Source organism: Barbus barbus (assembly GCF_936440315.1).
Source record: "Barbus barbus genome assembly, chromosome: 12".
Lineage (NCBI taxonomy): Eukaryota > Metazoa > Chordata > Actinopteri > Cypriniformes > Cyprinidae > Barbus > Barbus barbus.
The window spans coordinates 27598859-27618118 of record NC_136740.1 but is presented as its reverse complement, the minus strand read 5'-3'; the positions used below and the strand labels follow the sequence as shown (position 1 = coordinate 27618118).

General features: G+C 38.1%; 1 protein-coding gene across 1 annotated transcript; it reads left to right on the top strand.

Moving 5' to 3' along the window:
* The first annotated feature begins 13122 nt into the window (after positions 1–13122).
* On the top strand, positions 13123–18978 carry LOC306877820 (uncharacterized protein). The gene is made up of 2 exons (XM_079429798.1): positions 13123–13512; positions 17575–18978. Exons 1-2 carry the CDS (start codon positions 13192–13194, stop codon positions 17722–17724), a joined length of 471 nt encoding a protein of 156 aa, XP_079285924.1. The 5' UTR covers positions 13123–13191; the 3' UTR covers positions 17725–18978.
* The last annotated feature ends 282 nt before the right edge of the window (positions 18979–19260 follow it).

The window sequence follows — 19260 nt, the reverse complement described above, 5'->3', positions numbered from 1 at the left end:
TGATGAGTGACATCAAATAAAACATACAATAATGACTTTTTGAAATTATATATATTCATGAATATATTTATGAATAGTTATTTATGACTAATTAGATTCATTAATAACCATTGCTATATGCTACAGTTTTTGATGTTGAGGTTTCTGACAGATAATATCATGATGTTTTTGGGGTTTTTTGCATTTGCCTTACTGAATGAAAATGGTATCCTGTCAACAATAACCTCTCCGTGGGCTTTTTTGATTACTGTCATTTTAAGTTCCAGCGATGCAGTGTTGCCAGATATTGCTATGAAAACCAATAAAAACAAAATGAATAAATAAATAATAAACCGAAATTAGTTCAAATCTTTTGCAAATAAGATAAGACAAAGATATTGCTAAGCCTAAACTGCAACTTCCCACTTCATTAATTTTGTCAATTGTCAAATAACGTGTCAAATTGACCGTTCGCAAAGAGCTTGATTGACAGGCAATCTGACCAATCATAACAGTGAATCCACCATCTTGCCCGACAAACAAATCAGACAGGGGAGTAGATTAACTTCGGTGGACGTAAACTTGAAAAATGGTGTTGACGTCTTTCCGCAGTTGAAATAAAATATGCTCTGATGTTCATTCGTGTTTATTTCGTGCTTTAAGTAAATATTCATGCGCCACTAGAACTGATGCAATACAACGATCTGTCACGACACATTAAGAGCAACAAAATGGTATTTATTTTATGTTTGAATTCCTTGAAAAATTTAAAAATTTGAAAGCTGAAACCTTGTTTCATTCCAAAACCTGCTCTGTCTTGTCTGTTAGTGAGTTATGAGTTTCCTCTTTGCTCCGCAATGTATTTCTTACTGTGTGTCAGACACTGCAGCAGTAACTAAAGAGGGCGGGGTTTTACGAACAGTCAATTAAGCACAAAAGACAACTCTAAAGACAATTAAAATAGCTGGACCTCACTCACAACTCTCTCAAGGCTTGTTCTCTCCACCAGGTCTTTATTATTTACTATTGAAGAAAGCGTAACGACTAACTTGGATCACATGTGTCTTAATAACTAATCACATTACAATCTTGACGTCATTTAATTTTAGTCAGAGTTGTACCACATACAGTTGCCATTTACGGATACCATAGGTCCTGTCCCAAATGGCACCCTAATAAACCCTTGCGGTCTTCCTCTGAGTCTGCACTTTCGTGACATAATGCTGCCTTGACTGTCGGGTAAAAAGTCTGCTGCGGAGCTCAACCCAGTGCTGGCCCGGCAGAAGTGCGGATCAAGGGCAGATAGCGGCCGCAAAAGGGGGCACTAGCGAGCACCCTTCTGAATGCTAAAATGACGAATGGGACACCCTACGGTCTCATGGACTTAATGGACACACGCAGACGGCAGCCATTGTAAGTCCATAAGACCGCAAGTGCACATAAAGCGTTCCATTTGGGACAGGGCCATAGGAATGAATGAGAAGTGCAGTGAGCTGAATCCCACCTGTTCCAAAAAGTAACTTTTTTTTTTCATGGTAAACTCTAAAAATAGTTAAATCCAAAAGTATTGTGTAGGGTAAAACATGTTGAAGATTAGCAGATAGGCTGTCGATTCATTAAATGATAAGCTGTGTCCTCTAAAAAGCTGTTTATTCAGTGTAGTGAAGCCTCTCCTCCGTTGACATCCATTTAAAAAAAATGGCCTGGTCTCCTTTTTCACGTACCGCCAAAGCGGAAGCGTTAGCATTAGCCGTTGCACTTTGTTGGCTAAAGGTTGCAGGCTTGCCTTCTAATGGCTTTGGAACAGCACCGAGTTGAAGTAAAGTAAAGTAAAGTAAAGTCGTGACGTATTGTCAAGTATGGTGACCCATACTCGAAATTGGTGCTCTGCGTTTAACCCATCCAAGTGCACACACACACAGCAGTGAGTAGTGAACAAATGCACACACACACACACACACACACGGAGCAGTGGGCAGCCATGCTGCAGCGCCCGGGGAGCAATTGGGGGTTCGGTGCCTTGCTCAAGGGCACCTCAGTCGTGGTATTGAGGGTGGAGAGAGCGCTGGACATTCCCTCCCCCCACCTACAATCCCTGCCGGCCGGGGACTCGAACTCGCAACCTTTCGATTACGAGTCCGACTCTCTAACCATTAGGCCACGACTTCCCCAGGGGGAAGTGTTGTCATCTCCGTGTTGTCATCGTGTTGTCACGTGTTGTCATCTCCGAATTATTGTGATTATGACCAAAGACTATAGAAATACAACGATGGTTCACTCATATACTGCAATGCAATGCGTAATATGGCGGGATATTCCCACCTTCTAAATGAAAGAGCCAATCGTTGATAGGTAAAGTCTTTGCGTCACTGCAGGAGCCATTAGAAGCTTCAATTCCCATAGAAACCTGAGGCTGGACCAGCCGATGGGCATGCACAGTCATAAGCGCGTTGGAACTACGCATCGGTTGGTCTAGCCTGAAAAATAAGCTTTTTAAATGCTATTTGAGAATAAGAAACAACATTCATGGGGCAGTTCATTTGAGATTTTGTCATATGGAGGCCGAATGGACTTTTCTTGAAAGGGACTTTGTTACGACATGGCATTAATGCAGTATTACATTTGAGCTTAGATCACGTGCCCGGAGCAGCTGCTGTTGCACAAAGGGGCAAGAGTGGTGGCGCTGTTTCGAAAACCAGTGTAAACAAACACCAAAGAAGAGTATCGCGAAAGAGAGAAGAGAGGATACTGAGTCCTTGTTATCATTGGTATCTGAGAGCAGATTAATTCTCACATGGTCTTTCTTCAGAGCATAATTTCTATTAGCACTGTCTGTTTTATTCCACATGTGCGAGTGTTATGCGACAGAGAATGAATAAGAAATTGTTAACAAAAAAGCTATTTTTGTTTTCTTTGCGCACAAAAAGTATTCTTGAAGGTTCATAAAATTAAGGTTGAAACACTGATGTCACATGGACTATTTTAACAATGTCCTTACTACGTTTCTGAGCCTTGAACGTGGTAGTTGCATTCCTGTCTATGCTAAGGTGACCAGACGTGCCACTTTCCGAGGACACGTTCTGGTCAGGATTTTTATATTGCCTAAAATATCTGGGTTTTGGCTTTGTTTTCCTGTTTTCATACTTGCTGAAGGTAATGATCTAAAAATAGTTTGACCAATAAAACGCAGGCATTGTACACAATCAACAAATTGTCACGACAAAAGAGGAGGAAGCAAAGATGCAAGTGAGAATTAGTCTTTATTTGGTCAGAGGACACAAATTGAGCATGGTCTCTCGGGTGGGTTGGTGACGCAGGGACTAGATGGACAGCGTGCTGGTGACGAGTGGTGATGGTGAATCCAGTGCAGGTGAACATCCAGACGAGACGAAAACCACGAAGACTCCAGACAGACGAGGACCAGGAACACTGTAGCAGACGGCACACGATGAACGGAGGACATCAACCAACGATCTGACAAGGAGAGGAAAGTGCGGTGAGACTTTAAAGGTGAGTAGATTGGCAGCAGCTGGTGGTGGAATAGAGATCAGCTGGCGCGCTGATGACTGGAGTGAGCGGTCACGCCCACTCATACACACAGACACACACAGAGAACAACAATACACGAGACATGAAGAAACCAGTGAATTCGTGAACCGTGACACAAATCATGCCATGAGAGAAGGTGGGATCTACAGAGAACAGCGGCTGACATTGTGTTTTTACAATTGTTTTCACAGACTCAAGATGCCAACTACTCAGGACGGCGAGAATTAGCAAAGAAGAACTCCAAAACAGCATGCACCCTATCATGTCGCTGTTGCTCTAGGCCTCATTTTTACTGTATTGTTTATTATCTATGAGGTTGTGTTGATTAAAAATATGAATCATATCCTTAACTGTTAGAGCTGTCATGGTTGGATGCAAATCTTAATTTTACATGTTATTTGCTTAATGTGTCAATATTCATGGGGTTAAAACATGCTGTAAAGCCTGATTATTGAATGTTTAAAACAAAAAAGCTTGATCAACTAACAATCAGTAGTTTTTGATTATTATAGAATTGCATTTTAAATAATAACTAACAGAAATATATTCCTATTGAATGAGCATCATTTTAGCAAACTGTAAGACATAGACCCAGGTTTTTCCCACACAAAATGGTGTGTCTGACAGTTAACAACTACCTGCAACCTTACACAAAATGATTTTCAAAAAGCATGACAACCAGAATTACTACAAAGAGAGTTGTTTCCCAGTGATCAAATAATTTCATCATAAGTGTTTGTATTGCTCAATAACAGGTCGATAAATGCTCAATAATAATTTTATCTCAAAATAAGCCTTAGGAATAATTTTGATCTGAAACGTGTGGACCTTAGATATATACTATAGACATTTTTCATTAAAAATATATTGTATAATACTGCGTTGTTTTTTCTTAGGTCATGGTTTTGTGACAATGTGTGCTTGTTGAGTGATATCCTTTGCTAGTGTCATAAAAGAATGATTTGATTTGAGATGTGTACAAAGTGTTTTGGCATTTGGTGCACATTGAATGTAAGATTAATTAACTGAAAGTTGGTTAGGAGTACTCTAAAAAGCATTTTGAAAAAGTGACCTATATGAGAAGTGTGTCCCAGAGAATGTAAATAACTTTAATGGAAGGGGAGAAAGATACCACCAAAAACATTATCGGGTATCATGAAATCATCCCCATCTGCTTCCTAAGATTTTATTTTCATCATGCTACATGTTGATTTCACCAGGAGGCGCCTTCAGTCAAGTTAGGGATGTTGCAGTATCTATGCTAAAAAGTTTGGCTCTCCTACCCTTAAAAAACAGAAGACATCTACTAAATTAATAAATTTAAACATGAGAACATACAAATTATGTTTATGAATGTTCAAATGTTTAAAATATTTTGTTAATAAAAAATATGGGTTTCATTTGTGGGATTACAAATTTAACACTTTAACCTTCAACCCCATTTAGGGCCTCGCAGGTGAAAATAACCTACCTGAATTAAAATGGTAACAGTTTGTGACAAAGTGTGCTTACACAAACAAATTAGGTATCTTTGGAAAGAAGAGACTCTGGGCTTTACTATCTATCATCCAGAGTTGATAATGCTCAAAAAGATAAAAAGTTATAGACACTGACGTGCCTTGAAAAATATTTTTCCACACTGAATGTTTTTTTATTTCATATACAAATACATGAAATAAGTCCTGGAGCAATCCAGAAAAGTAATGGATCGAAAGCCATGTGTCTCATCAGTTCATATTTCAAATTTGAAGAAGATACCATGAAAAATGAGATTCCTGCAATATTTTTTCTGAAACTATTTATAGTCCCCCCACCCCCCTGTTTGAGGAAAAATAACCACTAAATGGATTGCAGAATTATACAAGCTATTTTAGTCATTATACATGTTCCTGCATAGTTTTTCAATTATAAAATAATAGACAGATTTATTTGAGCACTAAAAAATACAAAAATAATTATTTGAGTAATAAAAAAGGAAAAAAAATAGAAAAAAATGCTTTGTATATAGTATGTATACTGAAGTATTCTTCGTTATTCGTTATTACAATGATAAATATCACTGCCAGACGTGAAGTGATATTGCCAGACATGGTCATAGAGTCAGTAAACACACGCTGATGTGCTTCCATTCAGATTATAATCAAACAGATGGGCCATATAATCAATAATAGCTGATCAATGAATCACAATGATAGCCGTCATAGAGTCGCTAATAAACACGCTGATGTGCGTCCATACAGATTATAATCATGCAGACACGGCCACATTCCCCACACAATACACACACACACATATAAAAAATGTAGAAGAAAAAAAAAACAGTTTTTTATGGATAAAGCAGATCGCTAAGTTATGCCCCGCTCAGATGACAGCGTGCGTCACAGAAGCGTCACTGCCGGCAGGAGGGAGCGCCAAATTCAAATAATCTATATTCCGCTTTTCTGAGACTTTTTTTTCCGTAGACGGTCTCATTATGTTTGTAAGACCGTATTCTACAAAATCGTTTTGTTTTTTTACCACCAAGACGCTGTTTTTGAGCGTAATTTATTCCATAACGGACGCGAACAATAACTCTCTGAAGAAATGAAACGTAAACAAAGGAATATTCATCCTTATTACAACGTTATTGTTTCGCTGGACTAAAAGTGCTCGCTGGGATGTTTTTCTGTGGACCCTTACCTCTCTAACTAAACTGGGATTTCAGCAGTGGACGCGTTTGTGGCTCGTTATTACAATGATAAAGGTACGTACGGCTTTTTTACTCTGCGTGTTTGGATGTGTACTGCTTACACAAATGTAGCAAATTTGTGCCACTCATTCCTTATAAGCTTTCCATCGAAAAACAGCGATCTGTCGTCGATGCTTGAGGCTTAGACCCTCAGAATGATATATAGTTTGACAAGATTAACTTTGTCCCGTTTCATTTATTCTATTAGAAAACAATGACACATGCAAACAAAGAGCGTTCAGTGCGAGGTCGCTCTGGTGCAGGCTAACAGGTTCTGTCTTAGATCTACTGATCCTATGTCCTTACATACAATCACCTGAAAAAACTAAAGTGAAATACGTTGTATTTAGCATTTAAGGTAAATATGATGACATCAGATGAATGATTCTGTTAAACAAAGTTTGTAGCAAGAGGTTCCTGCCAGTTCCTGTTCTCTTATTGTAAGTCAAATGAGCCAGATAACGGAGACTCTCACCTTTTGTTTGTAATGGCTCTTGGTGCCCCTGCCCCAGTCTTTGGGTAGTTATGCTGATTGGATTAGGAGTGGTTAAATGGGGCAGGTTGCTATACCTGAATACTTCATTTGCATGCTTTGTCATCACCCAGGTGCTTTGTCTCAATTCCTAAACACTGCCCCTAAATGTATATAAACTACAATGTAATACTGCCTTAGGCTTTTGATGACTGCAGTGCCACGCAGCACGTTCTCAATAAAGAACTCTTTAGATACCCAAGAGTCTCCTGGTCTTCGCTTCTGAGTTTCCAACACATTCTTCTTAGTGTTTAAACAGAAGTGAAAGTGTAAGTAAAAATAACCAATGTTATGTCAACAGAAAATGCATATTGTCACACTTCTCAGGGAGCAAGGAAGCACAGAACGATGAGACGAGGAATTCCCAAACAAGAGTCTTTAATAATCCAACGGGGAGCGTAGGAGACACGGGAAACACAAGGAATAACATTCAGAACCGACAAACACTAACTGAACGGACAAGACCTTAAATACACAGGACAATCAGGGAGGAACAAGACACACCTGAAATCAAATTAACAAGGCAACATGAGGGAGAAACTAGGGCCGTTTCTCAATATGCGTACTTGTCATCAGTCGCTGCCCAAGTACTGTTCCAATTCAAAGTTCACATCTAGCCAAGTCCAGTTCAAATCCCCGGATGTGTTCTTGATCCGCCCCTTTTACCGAGGATGCATCGAGAGGTGACTTGTGCGGACTTGATACGGGCCATAACCCAGAATTCAGTTCGTCCTCCCGTCCTCGAGAGTTCGTTCAAATGCAAAAAGAAAGTCTACATGTTTGTGTTGAAAAAAAATATAGGCAAATAGCCTATCCATAACTGTTAAAGGTGTTAAACCTGTCGGATGCAGATTATAGGCTACAAATTTGATTCTTTTATATTGTAAACATTATTAGTTTAGTGTTTCAATATTTACCCAGTAAAACAAGTTTTAAACAATAAAAGCGTTAACCGAGTAATTTAATTTAACATGAAAAAACAGTACTTATTCTTGTTTATTATAGACTTGCCAAAAATTGCTTGTCATCTTCTTTTAGACAAATGTAGACCTATCTGTTTTTGTTCACTTTACATCTATTATGTTTTTAGACCTTTTGCTTATCTTCAATATCCTGTGTGTAGCTAATTATTTTACATAGGGCTACTTTTGTAGGCTATTATGTTTTTACACATAAAAATATATATAATAATACATCTCATTATATTGCTTTTATTTCATTACACATTTCATTTTTAGATCTATCTATCTGATTGTTCAACCCAAATAGATGTGTGTTTGTTTTCAAGACCCCAATGCAACCGAGTTGAAATTCTTGTTTTATAAAGACATTTTACAAAAGAAAACACTGCATAATACCCGTTTTATAACAGTGTGTGATTGTTGGGTGACAATTTTTGCTAGTGTCGTAGAAGAATGAATTGATCTGAGATATGTATGAAGAGTTTTGGTGGTTTTAGTGCATTGACAGAATTGCCTACATAAAATAACCTTAATATGACGTTAACAGAAAATGAATTCAAAACACAGAATTTCCACAAAAATATTTCTATGCATTTAAACAGGTGTTTTTCAGAGATCAGAGTTTTACCCTATAGCAGTTTAGCATATTAAGTGATGATCATGTTATGTATACAATATGCTAATCCAGAGCATGAAAAGAACACTAAACAATATGGCCTTCATGTCGGGACAGCTCGCCAAATTGCCACTCTAGACCAAAAAGAACATAAAAGGCTGACTTTTACTTTTTCTTATTTGTAAGTCACTTTGGACAAAAGCGTCTGCTAAATGAGAAAAGTAAGTTAAGTAAGTGTGTGTGGCACACACCATCCCTGAACCCTCTACCTGTCTAGATTTACCACCCACCCTGCCTCCTCCTCCTGTCATCCCTGCTTCACCATCGCCACCACTGTCTCCTGTCAGCCCCTCTGCTCACCTTCAGCCCATCATCTGTGCGCTGGATTCACCACGGGTCTGCCAGTCTCCATCGGTGTCGTGACTGGAGGAGCCCTTGTCTCCTCCTCCAGCCTCTGAGTCCCGGACTCCGCCTCGGCCCATCGACCCAGCGGCTCCACCATGGCTGCTAGCCTGCTCCTCTCTGCCGTGGCCTGTCAGTCCACCAGCTCCACCGGGCTCCCTTGTCCCTCCGGCTCCACCTTGATCCTCAGTCGCTCTGGCTCTGCCTCAGTCACTGGCGCCATCTGCTCCGCCTTGGCCCTCCGGATCCTCTGTGTCGCCCTGGCTCATTGACTCTCCTTCTCGGGGTCCACCACCACCTGCTCCGCCGGTGTCAGTCGGTCCCCTGGGGTTGTCAGCCCTTCCTCCACCATTGCTCCTCCCTCCGTCGTCTCCACCATGGGCCGCCATCATGGCTGTGGCCTGGGTCCTGTCTGGCTCCTCCTGCTTCAAGTCCCTCCTGTCTCCGTCCTGACTCCTCCCTCCATCTGATCCGCCCTGGCTCCTACAGTTTCTTCCCTGGCTCCTTCTTCCATCACCACCCTGGACTCCTATTTATCGTCCTACTCCCAGGAGTTAATTCATCTGAACCTCCTCCAATCACCTTTTTCCATCCCACATTCACTCCACCTAAGTCCCCCTCCGTCCCTCCCTTTGTTGTTCCAGGAGAGGAGAGAGAGAGGGGTAGGGGTGATCTGTCACACCCATGGACGTTTTGTTGTGTTTTCATTCCCCATGTGCTCTGTGTGACCTAGTTTTCCCTTATGTTTGATTCTGTCGTTATGTTCAGGTGTGTCTCGTTTATCCTCATTATCGTTCCCCATATAAGTTGCATTCAGTTCAGTGTTTCTTCGTCCGGTCTCGTCTGTAATTCCCTGGTATGTGTTTGTATGCTGCCTCTCTAATATGGACTACTCTTATGTGGATTATTAAACACTGCTTATCCTTATCCTCTTCATGTGTTTCTCCCTCACCAAACCGTGACAGCTATGACATGTCCCTACCAATTTCCAGAAACCACTAAATTGTCCCTAGCAAAAACAATTAGGCTAAAGGTCTGTTATCTGCTGTTATGTTATGCTGTTACCAAAAAGATTTGAACTTTGTGTCAGAATGTCATAAATAGAATGGCATCAGTTTACAAGAATTTTAGTTTATTTCATTTCATGCAAGCATTTCGTCACTTTCACCTCGCTGCTCACGTCCTGTGTAAGTTAGACATGGTCTCAGGATGACCTGCATAGTTAAAACTGTCAGATACAACATGGCACATTAAAAACCTGTCGAAATGTACTTTTACCATGACAAATTTGTTAATGTAGGTAACATTTCCAGAGGAAGGAAATAAATGGGAGTTAGGACTACAAAACAACATAAATATACCATAAGTAATGTAGTGTCAGAAGCACAAAAGGACTAAGCCACCTCCACTCAGACTTCATAGAAACATCAGCACAATTTTTTATTATACTAATACAGACACTGTTATATTAAAACAACAATTAAAATAATCTGAAGTCAGAAAGAGCTTTATTACACAGTAGATTCCCCAGTGTTAAATCAGCACTGCACAGTGTACATATGGGAACCAGTTTCCATATGCAGTGTTGATTTAACACCAGGAAATTTACTGTGTACCAAGTATGTTTACACACACAAGGAAGTTGGCCTGGTGACAAGAGCTTCCAGTGCAGAAGAAAGTACAGACATTGTGCAAACATGATAAACATGTGTTTTAATAAAACCTATAAAAGTAATCACTCTCCCCAGATTCAGAGCCTGCTCATGCTGCCTTAACCTGCTACCTGTAAAATATGTTACTCACTTCACTTATACTAAATACTTCATATACTTGGTAAACTAAACTAAAAAAAAAAACTTAAACTGAAATTAAAATGTATAAAGACTACTATAAATTACCAAAAAGTTCCAAAAAGTAATAATTAAAAAAACTATAATAGTAACTCAGTGATACTAATATCACTGCTTGGAACTCATAGCCAGTCGCTTTCAAATAAGTATGTCTTTTGCCAGTCATTCAGCACTCATAAATGGCCAACTGTCCATAAAATGTAGAGCAGCAATAAATATTCATCTGCCATACACCCCAAAATCGAGTGTAGATAATAAATCACATAAGAATGAAGTTGCATCATTGAATCACAACCCCTCCTATACAAATCAATGTGCATATCTGTGAGAAAAGGGTGAAATGACAACAAGTAAAATCTGGGCAACAACACTATTATATGCCACCACTACCTTTATGCTTTTTTGGTCGCATGACTAACTAGCTACACATGAGACTTGCTAGGAAGTCAAAACCTCTCCTCCAGTAAGTCATCCTGAGCAGTAGGGCAGATTTTCCACTGGCCTAATTTAACCCCTGGTGTAGAGTGATTTAAAAGAGTTCAAGATATTCGTTATTGATGGATGGATGGATGGATAGAGAGAGAGAGAGACTCTGTGCTTCTACATTCACATTATCCACTTAGCTCTTGCTTGACCTCCTGCGGAAGAATATACAGTGCTTCTCAGTATCCTAACTGACCATTTAAATAGTAAAATAAAAAAAAGTATTAAAAAAACATTAGTGAGAAAGAATATGGCACGCCAGATTTATTACCAGTACAAACTATAGTATCACTCAATCTTTTGCTGTCTGCAGATTGTGGTTTGAGTTTAGAGGTCAGATATCATCTATAGTACTTGTCATTATCATCTACACTGAATATTGTAAATTGTGAGAGATATTACACTCTTAAAAATAAGGCAGCGTCTATTTGCACTAAGTGTAAATAGCAATTAGATACTGTTTACACTAAGTGGAAATAGCATATTTTTTAGCAATAGATACTATTTACACCAAGTGAAAATAGCAGTATTTTTTAGCGATATGCTATTTACACTGTGCAAATAGCTATAGATTATATTTATACTATGGTAAAATAGCAAGATTTTCTGCTATTTATATACTACTTGTTGCAAATAGTGGCAATTATCTGCACCTCAGCATTGTAGTACATTATAAAACAGTAATATTAACGTATTGAGTGTAAATTATAGTTTTAATTCAAATTATTAAATGGATGCCACCTTATTGGGACAATAAAGCCCTCCCTACTCCTACCCTAACCCTACCCAATACGTTTATTTTCAACTTTTTGATTATTTTCTTCATTTGCATTGAAAATAAATGCCTTTCTGATGCGATATGAGATTTGAAAAAGGAGAAAAAAAACGCAGGCTCGAACTCAGGTCGATCGCGTCAAAAAGTACGCGCCATTCCATCTACGCCATTGAAACTGATGTAAAATAAGTGTCTTTTTTAGTCTTAACTATCTCAATCACACATTAGTAGGTGGAGATAGTGTAAATAGTCTTTGCCAACAAGGCGGGCTATTTGCACTATAGTGCAAATAGACACTCCGTAAAAATAAAGGTGTTTCACAATGTCATAGAAGAACCTTTTTTGTCTAAATGGTTCCATAAAGAATCTTTAACATCTGAAGAAACTTTCTGTTTCACAAAAGGTTCTTTATGGTGAAAGAAGGTTCTTCAGATTATAAAAAGGTAAGAAAGAGATGGTTCTTTGAAGAACCTTTGACTGAATGGCATTCTACAGCATTGCTCTGAAGAACCTTTTAAGCACCTTTATTTTTAAGAGTGTATACAAGGTGTCCTTTAATACAACAGCCTCAAATATAATTTAACAAACACATTTGGTGTTATGATTTTAAATGTAATGATCAATGGAGATTTTGGATCAATGGATAATTATTGACAAATTATTGACCATAGGCCTAGTGAGGAATGATTTGGCCAAAAAAACCATTTCATTCTTTAAGAAGCTATTTCTCATTTAATTAAGAATGCTTTTTTTCTAAAATACAGGAAGGGTGAGTTTATAACCCATGTTGCAATGAGTAAATGTAATGCAATGCTGACACACTTTTAGAAAAAATAAAAAGGTACGAAATCTTTCACAGGGGCAGTACCTTCTCAAAAAGTAAATTTTTGTACTTTTTAGGTATAAATATGTACACTTTACGTACTGATATGTACCTTTAAACCCCTTTGTATAAGTACCAGCTCAGTGACAGCTTTTGTACCTTTTTTTTGAGAGTGCTGGAGGATGAGGAAAAAGATTTTAAAAAAGAGGAAGATTCACTGTCACAAGATCCCAGAACAATGGTCGGGTGTGGTGAAATAATCCTCTTAAATTTCAAGTAGTTCATCAGTGTAAATGGAAACTAAAAAGGTGGTGCCTGCGGTCACAGAGTGTAATGGAGACCGAAAAGTTATTGTCACTCCTCCCCGGCAACCCACAACTCACCTCCCATTTACTGACTACTTCCATCAGCACATAAAAGACTGAACCAGAGTGCAGTATTACATATGTTGCTGCAGATCACAAGGCAAAGGAAAATCAAATAATCACATGAATGGATCCCAGCCACTCTTTCGATCAGCCTCCAGGGGCCTCAAATTCATCTGAGAAATCAGGGATGCCTGCAGCACCACCACCATCATACCAGCACAATCCTGCCGGATATCCTCCTTCCTTTCCAAGCCAGCCAGTCCTCCAGGGCCCCTACGCCCAGGGGCCGTATCTAGGACAAACTGTGGTCACTATGCAGCCTGCAGTTTTTGTGACCGCCGCTCCACTGGCTGATCCACTGCCAGATTACCTGGCCTACTCCATCTTCATCATGCTGTGCTGTTGTTTACCTCTGGGCATTGCTGCGCTGATTTACTCCATCTCTGTAAGTATATTAGGCCAAGTGCTTTCCTTTTATCTAATTTCTTTAACATTTCTAAGCATTAAGCATACAATTAACCGTTCACAAAACCCGCCCACCCTTAGTTACTGTTGCCATGACCGACAAACAATGCCGCTCTCACACTACACACGTTCTCGTGCAGTAAAAAATACATCGCAGAGCAAAGCGGAAACTGACAACACCCCGACAGAGAAGACAGAGCAGGTTACTTCTGATATGAACAATGTTGGGGAGTAACTAGTAACATGTAACGGAATTATGTAATTTAATTACAAAATAAAAGTCATTGTAATCAGTTACAGTTACTAAGAAAAAATGTGTAATTAAATTACAGTTACTTATGAAAATGTTAATGATTACAAAAGGGGGTTACATCTGATTTTTTAACAGTTGAAAACATTATAAATTTAGAAAAGCAATAAAAAAGTAATCAAATGTAATCAGTTACATTACTTTAATAAAGTAGATGAAAAGTAACTTGTAATCTGTAGCCTATTACATTTCCAAAGTAACCTTCCCAACACTGGATATGAAACAAGGTCTCAGGACCCTCAGCTTTTAAATTGTGTCATTTTTAAAGAAATTCAAACAATCAATACCGTTTTGCGGCTCTTCAATGTGTCGTGACAAACATGTGAACCGATCGTCTTTTCATATTTACTTAAAGCACGAAATGAACATGAATAAACACCAGAAAGTGTTTTATTTCAACCGTGGAACACACCATTTTAAGTTTAAGTTCACCGAAGTTATCTACTCTCCTGTCTGATTTGTGGTTAAGGCTAGAAGGGATTCAGCTGCAGCTACTGGGCATGCGCATTTACATAATTTCCAAGCTGACAATATAACGTGAAACTTATGAAAATGGTTTTAAGAAGCACATAGAGTGTCGCAGTGACTGTCTTTTTGTAGTAAAGGACCTGTCATATAATTCTAGTGAACATGTACTTTAGTAGTGAACTATACACATTTTAACTTTCATAACTACATAAAAGGGGATTCAGTTGACTGCCAAATAGGTGAGAGGCTTGTTAAAGCTTAAGTTGTATTTGTGGTCACGCAAATATGTAGGCATGCCAAAAATGGAGTGTCTATTTATACTAAGTGCAAATAGCCCGCCTTGTTGGCAAAGGATATTTACACTAACTCCGCTCACTAACATGTGATTGGGTTAGTCAACACTAAAAAAAAGACGCTATTTTAATATCAGTCACACAAACATGTCCCTGCCTTTGATATGCAATCACTGATGAACGCATTTGGTTTTAATTACTAAAAAAACACAGACGATGTGACATGCTTATAGCTACCACCTGAGTATTATTCCACTCGCAAGTTTTCAGTGGAGCTGAAGATCACTGTTCTAAAGAATTTGTTCTAGGCTATATAACTATTTTGATGTATAGATGTAAATATTGCATTAAAAACGTTTCCATATGAATTCCATGCCAATAAATTAAACTCAATGTACTATTCAAATTGATTTGTCATATCATATGCTGTTTTTGGCTTGTTTCACCAAGTGCAGTGTAAAATGCACACATCGGATACGGGTCACTTTTAAAAGAAATGTAAGCACGTCGTCCCAAAAAATCGGATATTGTCACAAAATCGGAACTGGTCATCAAGACTTGACGTGATCGACCCAAGTTTGACCCCGCCTTTTGCCAAACTTTTCTCTCCCTTTTCAACTCTCATGCCGCATCAGAAAGGCATTTATTTTCAATAAAAATGAACGAAATAATCAAAAAGTTGAAAATAAAAGTATTGGGGTAGGGGTAGGTGTAGGGAGGGATTTATTGTCCCAATAAGATGGCATCCATTTAATAATTTGAATTAAAATTATAATTTACACTCAATACGGTATAATTGCGTACTGTTTTATAATGTACTACAATACTGCAGATGATTGCCACTATTTGCAACAAGTAGTATAAATAGCAGAAAATCTTGCTATTTTAACAGTGTAAACAGAATCTATAGCTATTTGCATTTAGTGTAAATAGCATATCATTACAAAATACTCCTATTTTCACTTGCTGTAAATAGAATCCATTGCTATTTGCACTTATTGCCAAATAAAAATGACTAGATCTTTCATGCAGCTTCCCTATAACTGATCCAGTATGTGTAATGAGGGCATAGTTACAGGTTGTTGTTTTTTTTTTGCTTCCTGTAAATGACAGTTTTATAAATAAAGGTGTGAACAGCTACAGTTTTTTTTGGGGGGGGGGGGGGGGGCTTATTTTATAGGTTATTTTTACTGTTGTACTGCACTGTAGTATTTCACTAAAAGTTGCTTGAACATTCAACAGCATGTTTTCAAGTTAAGGCTACACACAGGGGCGGTTATAAGATTTCATCCTCAGCCCTCAGTGAGAATGTGTAGCAAGAGACCACTGACTAAGCGGTGCCTCTCTGTAAATCGCCAACATTACTATAGTACGTCTAAAGAATAGCCTACAACTTAAATTGGTACAAAAATCAGTACACATGTAGGCTACTCTTTGATTAACTGAAAACTGTCATTATATGAACAAGTATTATTGATTAGACCAGTAGATCGGGGCTGTATTCACAAATAATTTTTTCTTACCATTAATTCTGCCTTCACATATTGGAAACGTCCTACTTCCCACTTCTGAAGTTGTAATTACAAGTTTGTCACATTCAAGTGGTTTGTTGTTGGAAAGAACTGGAATCATTGTGGACGGCCCATACGAGCTCATTCTTGCCTGTTTCTTTGGGAAGTCTTATTAAAGCCAAAAGATAAAGTAGATATTTAGTCAATATCCAACAGGTGCATGCAATGCACTGCAATGTCCCATTCATTGGTAACCACAACCACGATACAAACATTCACAGGGCTATCTAGATATTCAGCTGCTGATGATTCTTAAATTTAGGTCAAATGCTATTTTCATTGTGTTAAATACATACAATATACAATGTGTTAAATACAATAAATGCAAAAGTTTCTAAACATGTATTTTTAAACAGTTATTTTAGGATTGTTTGTGATTTGGTCTTGTATTCCTCTTTACTACCCCTAACTTTTCCGAGATTTGTGAGCTGGTTTAAGAGCTAAAATGCTTTGTGAAATATTCTTGAGCAAAAATGTAAGAGTCCTAAAATTAAGACTGACATGCCCATTATTTTTTCCAACTTGTTACAACAGAGATCAAATTGTAAAAAAATGTTTTGTCTCAAGATGCACACCAGTAATGTTTTTTTTTTCTAAGGCATGTCTATAAAAATTACTTTAAAATTGTAATTGAATTGAACTATGGCCTAGTCCTGACTTAAGCTAAGCCCTGTCTGTGAAACCGGGCCATACAGTACTGGAGAGTTAAGCCTGCCTATATTTTAACATGTGAAAACATACAAGCCGTTATTTTTGAACATAGACGTAGTTCACTAACAACTGTGAATTTGGTCGACTGGATTTGCTAGGCTGATACTAATAAATAATAGCTTAACTTTGTATCATGTTAACTTGGTTATCAATGTGCATAATAAAACAGAACTACAGCAAACTTACCCAAAAACTTGTTTACATTCAAGAGAACGATAACAAGTAACCAGTAGTATCTTCACAAAGCTAAATTAACTTGCAGTTCACTGCAAACATAAATAATTGGCTTAATAAATGAATATGTATAGTACATTTATACAAGTGAATACAATTTCAGTCTTTGTACTTCAAAATTTCATGTTTAATACAGTGTGTGTAAAATAAAAGAAAATACTTATCTTAATTTTTTTCTGGCATTTTCAAGTTTATTTTTCACAATTCTTACTTTTATGTTGTAAAATTTACTCGCAATTTTTGAAAAAAAAAAAAAAAAAAGTTTCTATACACCAGATTTTCCTTCAGTGTACCACTTCGATTAAATGTAAATAGAGCATTAAATGTAGAACTAAGAAAATCCATTCACAAAGAGTGGAATTTACCCCCTCATTTCAGAACTTCCCCATCTGCCACTGGCTCAAAGAAATGAGAACAGAAATGGTTGACATTATGTTTCACAATTGTTTTCACAGACTCGAGATGCCAACTACTCAGGACGGCGAGAATTAGCAGAGAAGAACTCCAAAACGGCGCTCATCCTGAATCACATCGGCCTTGGTATTGGCCTCGTTATCATTGTAGTAATCATTATCATCCAGGTTGTGGCTTTGACTGCTAGATAAAAGCTGTTAGAGCTGACAAGGCTGGATGCAGATTACAAACAGATGTTTTTCTGTATTTTAAATGTTACTTGCTCAATTTATCATCATTCTTATATGCATTAAGGCTGACTATTGCATGTTTAAATAAACTTAAATAAAATAGGTTTAAATGTGTTGTTCAGATCTTTTGCTTATGTTAAATATCTTGTGTACAGCTGTGCAAATTATATATATAGGGTACAACGGGGCTAAAGGCGCCTTTGATATTATTTTCATCTAAACCACTAGATGGAACAAAAACGTGGCGTAGCACTTTCCAAAACATTAGCTTTTCAAGATGCAGGTGCAGTGCAAAGTTGATTCTGTGCTTACTTGATATAACATTTTATGGGTTTTTAAAAATATATATATTGTAGGTTTAAGTAGCAAATGAGAATCGCTAAAATTAAATAAAGCAACCGTTTTTAAATAACATATGTAGTAGTATGGTATTTGGGGTAAAAATCGCTCCTGCTGTTGGGGCTAAAGGCGCACAGTAGGCCTAATTAACATGATAATTAATAGATGGCTGACTTTTCCATTTGTTGACATGACATGGTTAGATTCAGATGGTAAATATCATATAGCCTATTATGTTCCCAGCCAGCAATGACATGTGGGGCCCAGATGGGTTAACTACGGGTTCCATGGGAACTGTGTGGGCATGAACTTTGGCTGGGTGAAATCAGCGGGTCCCATGTAGGTTTTGTAGTATGAGTCCCACATAGGAAGCCCATATGAGCTGATTACATGGGCCCCATAAGGGACAGGCATGGGTCAAGTGGGCATGGGTTTGATCTGGGAATGCATATATGGGTCCTGCATGGCATATTTATGCGCTAAGTTTGGGTTGAACTAGGAACACAAGTGTAGGGACCTCGATCTGCAGGTCCTGGTGGGGAAATGGTTCACAGGAGCACGTGACCGTGGCGGGGAGAGGGCAGCAAGAGCGTCGACAACACAAACGCCATGAGTGTATTTGGATGTATTTTTTGGAGAGATGTTTTGTTTTCTTTTTTCGCAGAGATTTTAAAAAAATATATATTTTTGATTTATTTACCGGTATGTTGTAAAATTTAAATAGTTAAAGATTATGTTTGTTGTTCAATTTTTTTGAGGTTTTTTTTTCAGAGATTTTTTTTTAAATATATTTTTTAGTTTACCTGTATGTTGTGACATTGTTTTTTAAAGATAATTTTTGTTGTTCAATTTAATATATTTCTTGCAGTTCAAAGCATCAAGTGTCTTGTATTTATCTTGTACTTGTATTCATTCTTCGTTTTTAATTTTTCTTAGATTGTTTCCTTAAACCATTTGGCATGGTTGGGCTTAGATAGGCCTTGCATGAATTGCCCAGTTAGGACCAACATAAGATCCTTACAGAGCCCACTTTAAGCCCATATGGGCATTCACGGTTGAATCCTGGTGCAAGCCCACGTTAAACCCCTTTAGGCAGGTGGGGCCCAAATGGGTCTGACATGAATTACCCAGTTAAGACCCATGCAGTACCCTTACAGG

Excerpts from the sequence above, each read along its gene's own strand:
- LOC306877820 (XM_079429798.1), top strand. The coding sequence starts at position 13,192 with ATGGATCCCAGCCACTCTTTCGATCAGCCTCCAGGGGCCTCAAATTCA. Across the intron at positions 13,513-17,574 it reads CGCTGATTTACTCCATCTCT|ACTCGAGATGCCAACTACTC; the intron begins GTAAGTATATTA and ends TTGTTTTCACAG.